This window comes from Physeter macrocephalus, chromosome 14 (genome assembly GCF_002837175.3).
Source record: "Physeter macrocephalus isolate SW-GA chromosome 14, ASM283717v5, whole genome shotgun sequence".
Lineage (NCBI taxonomy): Eukaryota > Metazoa > Chordata > Mammalia > Artiodactyla > Physeteridae > Physeter > Physeter macrocephalus.
Window position 1 is genome coordinate 25,265,078 of NC_041227.1, and position 9,069 is coordinate 25,274,146.

The following is a 9,069-nucleotide window of genomic DNA, read 5'->3' on the forward strand; positions in this document are numbered from 1 at the left end:
GCACAGGCTCCGGACGCGCAGGCTCAGCGGCCATGGCTCACGGGCCCAGCCGCTCCGCGGCATGTGGGATCCTCCTGGACCGGGGCACGAACCCGCGTCGCCTGCATCGGCAGGCGGACTCTCAGCCACCGCGCCACCAGGGAAGCCCCATATAATTATTTTTAAATAGTCTTCCTAACTTGGGGAAAACTTTGCCCTCCCTCCAACACACACACACACACACCATGTGTGTGTCTTCTTCAGTTACTTTCATCAGTGTTTTGTAGTTTTCATTGTACAAATCTTTCACTTCTTTGGTTAAATTTTTAAAACATTTTATTGGCGTATAGTTGATTTACAATTTTGTGTTAGTTTCAGGTGTATAACAAAATGATTCAGTTATACATATACATATATTCATTCTTTTTCATATTATTTTCCCTTATAGGTTATTACAAATATTGAGTATAGTTCCCTGTGCTATACAGTAGGTCCTTGTTGGTTATCTATTTTATATATAGTAGTGTGTATATGCTAATCCCATCCTCCTAATTTATCCCCCCCACTTTTGGTAACAATAAATTCGTTTTCTATGTCTGTGGGTCTATTTCTGTTTTGTAAATAAGTTCATTTGTATCTTTTTTTTTTCAGATTCCACATATAAGTGATATCATATGATATTTGTCTTTCTCTGGCTGACTTACTTCACTTTGTATGATCATCTCTAGGTCCATCCATGGAAATGAGATCGTGAAATGGTCAGCCCATGTGCCCAGTAAAAATTCTAATACTACAGAAGAAGGTAGAGTGGATATTGGAGGCCATTAGCAGTCTTTACCACAATGGTGCTAGTCAGTCTTTAAAACGAAACAGTGAGCTAGGCATTATTATGCCTATTTTACTGACAAATATATTGAGGTTCAGAGAAATGAAGCAACTTGATTAAGGGTGAGCTGGGATTGGAACCCTGACTCATGTTTGACTCACGATGTTCTACTCCCTCTCCAATGAAATTGTTCCTTTGTGAGTTTTGCTGCTTGTCTTTTGTTTCCTTCTCACTCGGTGGTGCAATGTTAGCATGGATGTCTACACTCTCTGGGCTGTGAGCCTTCCTCCAAATGCTTATTCTCTGGCATAATAATCATGTCCCAGAGGGAGAAGATAGTGGACTTGCAAAGGCTGGGTGCCGTGGGGCCACATGTGTGAGCTGTTACTTCAGTATTTGCAACAGATGTTAGAAAGCAAGTCTATCAACTGCAACCTCTTCATGAAAGAGCAGTGTAGCCAGCTGACCCAGGAGAAGGAGGCCAAGACCAAGAGAAGAAAGAGCCACTTGACTCTCAGGGTCTGGACCTGGATCAACATCAGCCTATTTCATGGGAATGAGAAGCCGGTAGAGTCCATGAAGGGGACGTGATCAGAAGCCCAGTATTATGTCCACGTGGACAAACTCTTTGACATTTTTCTGAGACCTGTCTTGGCATTGGGTGTGGCTGGTGCACGTGCATGGAGAGTGAGCTGGAACACAGGTACAAGAGCATCTACTGTGATATCGTCAGGTTGTACTGGACTCTCAGCAGACCCTGCCAGCAAAGGTGCACCGTATAGAGTATGACTTGGGGTCCAAACTGATAGTTTCCAAGATGCTCAGCTGAAGATGCCAAATCTATCTCATCAGCATGCAAGCAAATCCTATCAGGCTATGCACATTGATTCTGGCTCTTTAGGACTACTTGACTAAGTTTGTCCTCCTATATCCTCTCACCACCAAGTGGGTCCAGGAGGACACCCTGTTGGACATCTTCACCGTGCTCAGGGAACCCAGAGTCTTGCAGACTAGTATTGATGATATTTCTTCATCCAGATTGACAAGGGCTCACACAGATGTGGCCAAGCTGAAGATGGCCCATGAATATGACAGGGCTCCGTGGCTTGTAGATGCACCAGTCTGATCTCTGCCTCTCTCGTTACATGGCATTCTCACTGTGTCTGGGTCTCTTATCATCTTATAAGGACATTAGTCATATTGCATTAAGGGCCCAGCCTTTTCCAGTATGACCTCCTCTTAACTAATTACATTTGTAACAACCCTAGTTCCAAATAAGGTCATATTCTGAAACTCTGGGAAGGACATGAATTTGGGGGGAACACCATTCAACCCAGTGCACTGTTGACTGCTTAGATGCAGAGCAATGACACACAGCACTAGCCCCAGGGTCTGTAGTTTGTTCAGATGATGAAAAACTCAACTTACCACAAGGTTATCTGCCCCAGTCCCCATGAAGCCATGTTTGTCTGCAAAGCCAAGCTTGGCCTGGCAACTCCAAGTCACCCCAGGAAGTTATGCTCACACCTAGGACTGGATAGGATTTGAAGAGGGAACAGGGACAACTGAAGAATAGCATCCATGTGCAACAAGAAGACAACAGAGAGGTGAGACTGGGGAGTGAATTCAATGTTGTTCTTTCACAGGTAGCTTTCATTAGAATGTTTTTGGCCTGAAAGTACCAGAAAACTCAACTCACAATGGCACACTCAATAAGGTGATTTGTTATTTAATCTCCACTACTTTCTAGATAAGTGACAGGATTGGTTAATTTAATGACTCAGCATTGCTATTAAGGAACAGGTCTCTTCAACTTTCTTCTTCCATTTCCAGGATGTCCTCTTCAGCTAACTGTCCTCACAGTCCCATAACTCCAGCAATGTCACACAGATATGATGATGTCTAGTAATAGACAAGGGAATGTTTTTCTGCAATGTCTTTTTTTTTTTTTTTTTTTTTTTTTTGCGGTACGCGGGCCTCTCACTGCCGTGGCCTCTCCCGTTGCGGAGCACAGGCTCCGGACGCGCAGGCTCAGCGGCCATGGCTCACGGGCCCAGCTGCTCCGCGGCATGTGGGATCTTCCCGGACCGGGGCACGAACCCGCGTCCCCTGCATTGGCAGGCGGACTCTCAACCACTGCGCCACCAGGGAAGCCCTGCAATGTCTTTTTATAAAAGTGTGATGACAGTCTTTCCCCAAAGTTGCTGAGTAGACTTCCCACCCTGTCTCCTTGGTCAGACTTTTATCCCATGCCTATGACCAAACCTGTAATGGCAAGGGAAATGGGCCTACCAAACCTAGCTCAGACCAATCATGATTACCAGAGCTGGAACTGGAGCTGGAACTGGGGCTGGGGCTGGGACCTGCCTCCTCTAAAGCAAGTGAGCACCTGAACAAGATGAGGGTCCATTAGCTGGGATGAAGGGGAGGAATGGCTGTTGGGTAGACAACACCCCAGGTCTACCACATATTGCTACCTCCTACTTCTTATCAGTTTCCTGGCAGAGCTTCCCTGCTGCAGTGCTGTGGCTCTGCAAATGGGGTGCCTGACATAGTGATGCCCTAGGGGCAGCTGGGAGGGTCTTGAATGGCCAGAGTATCCATGCTGATTGCTTTTGCCATAGCAGCCCCTTCTGTTGACCACAGTGTTCAGTGCTATTTATAACATTTTCCTATAATTTTTAAGAGGGGGAGAAGGTTGGGAGCTCTGGCCTTGTGTTCTATAGTAACATTCCCCTGTTGAAGTGTGAGTGCTTTCAAATTATTTGTTCCCTCCAATTTATTTTTTAAACTGGAATGCACTTTAAAATCTGTGCTCTATCTAGCAAATCTGGGGTGTGGAGAGAGAACTGGAGTGGGGTAAGGGTGGGAGCTGGTACTGTAGTCCCAGAGTGAAAGTGGGGTATATGTTTGTACGGGTGGTGGTAGTAGTAAGCGGTCTTATTCCAGATTACTTTGAAGGTATTGCTGACAGATTTGGTTGTGGGATGAGGATGAGTCAAAAGATGAGTTAAGAATGACTGCGGGGGAATTCCCTGGAGGTCCAGGTCCAGTGGTTAGGGCTCCGCGCTGCAGGCAGCATGGTTGATCCCTGGTGGGGGGAAATAAGATCCCTCATGCCGTGTGGAGCGGGAGAGTGGGGGTGGAGAATGAAAAAGAATGACTCCAGAAAGAGAGTTGCCACTTTGAGTTGGGGAAGAATGCTTTTGGGGAAATATTCAGTGTTAGAGTTGCCTCTTAGGCACCCAAGTGGAGATGTTGAGTAGGCAGTTGTATGTATGTGTCTGGAATTCGATGGAGAGGCTAGAGAAGTGAGTCTGGGAGGCATCTAGAGTTGGCATCTGAAGTCACAAGACCGGAAGGGAGCACAAATGTAGTGAGAATGGACAGAGAAAAAGAGAGGGCTTGGTCTGAGTCCTGGGGCGACCTGGGAGTAAAGGGAGAAGAGGAGAAACCAGGAAAGGAGAAGAGAAGTAGGTAGGAAGCAACACAAGAGAGTGGTTTGCTGGACACCAGTTTAGAAAGCGTGTCAGGGAGGGAGTGATCTGTTGTGTCAAATGCTGCAGACAGGCTGAGTAAGATGAGGACTGAGAGGTGACCATGGGGATTAGCAAAACGGAGGTCACTGGTAGCGTTGACAAGGGCAGTTCCAGAGAAGAGGTGGAGAGTGAAAGCCTGACTGAACAGGCGGAGAGGAATGGGAAACAGTAGGTAAACCTCTCTAGAAGTTTTGCTGTAAAGTGAAGCAGAAACGGGAGGGTAGCTGGATACTAAGTGGTCACTTTTTTTAATAGGAGAAATTAAAATATGTTGGTAGAGCGATGAGAATAATACAGAGGAAAGGGTGATGGAGAAAACGGGGAGAATTGCCCGGGGAATATCTTAGAGAAAATGAGTGAGGACAGGATTCAGTGCACAATTGTAGGAATCGGTGTCAGTAGGCAGTTTACACATAGTCTCAGGAGGGAGGCATGTAGGTGGGTAAATGAAGTGATGTGAAATTGTGAGTTTACCGAGCCCCATGATTTTCCTCGTAAAATAGGAAGCAACGTCATTAGCCAAGAGTAAGGATGGAGAAGGAAGTGATGGAGGTTTGCTGAGAGGAGAAATATGACATAATTCTTTAGCATGATAGGCCGGGCCAGCTGAGGGGAATTTGAAACCACGATGAGAAGAATGTGGAGAGAGCTACTTTTTCCCTTGTGATATTAGTTCCTCTAGGCGCTCGGTAGTCTGCGTCCGTTTCCTTGGAGACCAAGAAAGGCAAGATAGCGGCAGGTCTCGCTGGGAAGTTTGAGTGGCCTTGGTTACCGCGCGACCCACGCTGAGACAACGAAGTTGGAGAAGCCTAAAAAACAGGCATCCCAAAAGATCGGGGCCCCAAGGCCTCCGGACTCTTCTTCCATTCTCTCTAATGGCGCGCGTCTTTCCGAAGTACGTAAAAGGCGTATGGAGGGGCGGTGGACCGCGCATGCGTGCGCCCAACCTATCTCTGGCGGGGTCCTCGCCGGGTGTTGTCCCAAGGTCTTTTGACCCCGCCCTCCCCCCGGCCCTATCTCCCTAGCCCCGCCTCTCCCTCGGGCTCTCCAGCTCCTGCTTGGCTTGTGTCCCTAGTGGGTGAGGTTTCGGCTTCGAGACCCCATGCCAGTTTCACGTTTGCTGCTTGCATCCCGTGGGTTGGGAATGATGGGAGTTCTTTCCCGCCTCAACATTTTCCAGGCTCAACCACGCTGGGATTTGCTCCACAGTCCCCCAGTTCCAGGTTCTGGTGAGTCCAGGAGGGCTAGGGAAGGTATGTGGGTGGGGCTTGCTTACCCTGGGCTTGCAGTCAGCTCGCTCTCAACGCCCACGGCGGTGACTGTCCTGGGCAATAGAATCCAGAAACCTGAATTCCAGGCCCGGCTGTGTCACGCATTTGCTGTGGGACCCGGGGCGTGGCTCTGAAGCTCAGTTTTCTCACCACCTAGTAGGATGTAAGGGTGTATTATGCTGCTCTCTTATTTATCTCTGATTGCTTTCCTGTTGGGTCTTTTCCATGCCTTCTGTTTCTCACAGTTCTTAGCACCTCCCAGCCGATGTGCTTAGTAAATTATGGCTGGCTGCTGAAAAAGTGATAGCTAACACTTATGGAACACTTACCACATGCTTTACAAATATCATCTTTTGGAATTTTTGTACCAACCTGTGGAGGTAGCTTTTATAATTAGATCCAGTTTACAGATGAGAAAATTGAGGCTCAGAGAGGTAAATCCACTTGATCAAGGTTACAGATATCTGTAAGGGGGGAAGCTGGGATTTGAGCCCATGAGCTGCTGTGTGACTGATTTGTGTTATGTGTCGTAGGATTATGTTCCATGGCAGCGGTCCAAGCAGAAAGCCAAGCCATCTACTCTGCCTCCAATCCCACGAACTGTCAACACTAAGAAAAGCAAAATGAAGACCTGGACTACCATCCAGCCAGGTGGGCAAGAGGCACTCGGGTGCTGGTGGAGTTGGGGACAGGATGGAGTGGATGCTCTTGGCCCTTGGTGACAACATTTACATCAGGGTAGGCTAACTGCTATAACAAACAATCCCCAGATTTCAAGTATTAATACAGAAACATATTTCTCATTTATGTCGAAGTACATTTGTGGATCTAGCGGGGAGGGAGTAATCTTTTTCACATGATTATTCAGGGATCTAGGCTCCTTTACCTTGTGGCAATGACATTTTTTAAGGCCTTGAAGTCCTCTGCTGGGTACTTTTGCATCCAGCAGAGAGAGAAGAGAGAGAGCAAGATTATGGATGATCCTGTGGGTATTTCTTTTTCAGGGCACAGACTTGAAGTGACACACATCACTTCTACTCATATTCCAGTGTCCATAAGTCAGTCACATGCCTACCCTTAACCACAAGGGAAGATGGGAAATATAGTCCCGCTGTGTGTCCAGGAGGAAAAGAAAACAGGGTTTGGTGAACTTGGGATAATCTCTGCCGCATCACTGTCATGCCTTCCAGGGGAGTTCTAAGGTCTTGGCTCAGGCAGACACGGGTTCAGACCTTGGCTCTGCCATCTACTCTCTTGGGAAAGTGAGGGAGATGAATGAGTTTTTGTTTTCTCATTTGTAAAATGAGGACACTAATCCTTACCTGATAGGATTGTTGTGAGAATTAAATGAGAAGATCTGTGTAAAACATTGTTATTCAGACCCAACACTCCTTTTAATGACAAATATTACAAATATTTTGTAATATTCCTTTGGTATTCTGAAATAAACTTCATAGATAATATAACCTACCTACATATATAATTTTTAAATATTAATTTAATACCATAACTGTAAAGGAAATGGAAAGTTATTTATAGTTAAAGTATATTTCAGTATGTAAATGCTCAGGATGGAGTCCACTAGAAGACATTAGAAAGTCATCAGAAGCTTACTCATAGATGTGGAGTCATGGTGAACATAACAGTTGCAAATGCAGAGTGACACTCGGTGGGAAATCAGGGACTCAAATAAAATACCAAGAGGGATTTTTCATTGCAACTGCGATTTCCAAAGTGGTGCCCATCTCTTGGTAAAGTTCTAAACAAAAAAAGCACAATCTTCCCTTGCTTTCTTGGAAAATTCAGCATTATAGTAAAACCCTGAAAAATATTCTTTGTGGCTATATGTAAAACAGAGTCAGGTTCTGGGATCAGATTGTTATAAATAGGGGTTTTACCTATGTCATATCTAGTAGGACTTAGGAAAGTTATGCAGGACAGGAGAATTCTATGTTCTGTGGGGTTGTCCTGTTCTGGGGGATGTCTCGTGTCCCTGGCCCCCACCTATAGATGCCACTTGGGCCCCCAATGAGAACCCACAGATCCCCCCCTGCCAATATATCTAAAACACTCCTGTTGAGAGTCATTGATATAAAGTGATGAGCACAAGACCTGGTGGTAGTGACAGAATTTTTGTCTTTGGTCCTAGACCCTATTCATACAGCATCTACAAGGAAACTCTTGCCCTTTTCTTTCACTGGGGAAGCGGTGAGGTATGTAACAGACACACCCACAAACAGAACAAGAGCAGTTACCATATACCAAGCACTTACTACGTGCTAGATACTGTTCTCAACACTTTACACCTATCACTTCATTTAATCTTCCTAACAACCCCATGAGGTGAGTGCTGTTGTTATCACCTCCTCTTACATTTGAGGCACCTGAGGCACAGACAGGTGTAACTCCCAAGGTCACAGGTAGGAGGGGCACATCCAGGCTGTGATATTTGGCAGTTTGGCTCCAGGACCCACAGTCAACCACTGGAGAAATGAAGTAAAAAATAAATATAAAATGTAAAACAGTAAAACTTTTAGAAAAAAACATAGGAGAGAAAAATCTTTGGGACTGATGGCCAAGTGAAGAGTTCTTTGACTTTACACAAACAGCTGGATCCATAAAAGAAAAATGAAATAAATGGATAAGTTGGACTTCATCAAAATTTAAGACTTTTGTTCTTTTAAAGACTCTGTTAAGAGTATGAAAAGACAAGCTACAGACTTGGAGAAAATGTTTGCAAACCACATATCTGACAAAGGACTGCTTTGTAGAATATATTGGGAACCCTCAAAACTCAATAGAAAAACAATTCAGTTAGAAAATGGGCAAAAGACATGAAGAGGCATTTCACCCAAAGAGGAAATGCACATGGTAAATAAGCACATGAAAAGATGTTCAACATCATTATCCATTAGGGCTATGCAAATTAAACCACAATGAGGTGTCACTGCACACCTATCAGAATGGGTAAAATGAAAAATAGTAATAACACCAAATGTTGGCAACGAGGAGAAACTGGGTCATGCATACATTGCTTGTGGGAATGTGAAATGGAGCCGCCATTCTGGAAAAGAATATGGCAGTTTCCTATGAAACTAAACACGCATTTCTCATAATGATTCAACAATTGCACTCTTGGGCATTTGTTCCAGAGAAGTGAAACTTATGGTCACACAAAAACCAGTGCAAAAGCATATCCAAAAGGATAAAATACCTAGGAATAAACCTACTTAAGGAGACAAAAGACCTGTATGCAGAAAACTATAAGACACTGATGAAAGAAATTAAAGATGATACAAACCGATGGAGGGATATACCATGTTCTTGGATCAGAAGAATCAACATTGTGAAAATGACTCTACTACCCAAAGCAATCTACAGATTCAATGCAATCCCTATGAAACTACCACTGGCATTTTTCACAGAACTAGAACAAAAAATTTCACAATTTGTA

The 9,069-nt window shown here is 45.0% G+C and overlaps 1 protein-coding gene across 1 annotated transcript in view; it reads left to right on the forward strand.

The window, feature by feature from the left end:
* The first annotated feature begins 5,024 nt into the window (after positions 1 to 5,024).
* Positions 5,025 to 9,069, forward strand: part of C14H20orf96 (chromosome 14 C20orf96 homolog) — an 18,685-nt gene continuing 14,640 nt past the window's right edge. Inside the window, exons 1-3 of the mRNA XM_007124244.3 lie at positions 5,025 to 5,239; positions 5,525 to 5,573; positions 6,149 to 6,266. Coding sequence (XP_007124306.1) covers positions 5,220 to 5,239; positions 5,525 to 5,573; positions 6,149 to 6,266 — 187 coding nt within the window. The 5' untranslated portion in view covers positions 5,025 to 5,219. The remainder of the gene's footprint in view (positions 5,240 to 5,524; positions 5,574 to 6,148; positions 6,267 to 9,069) is intronic.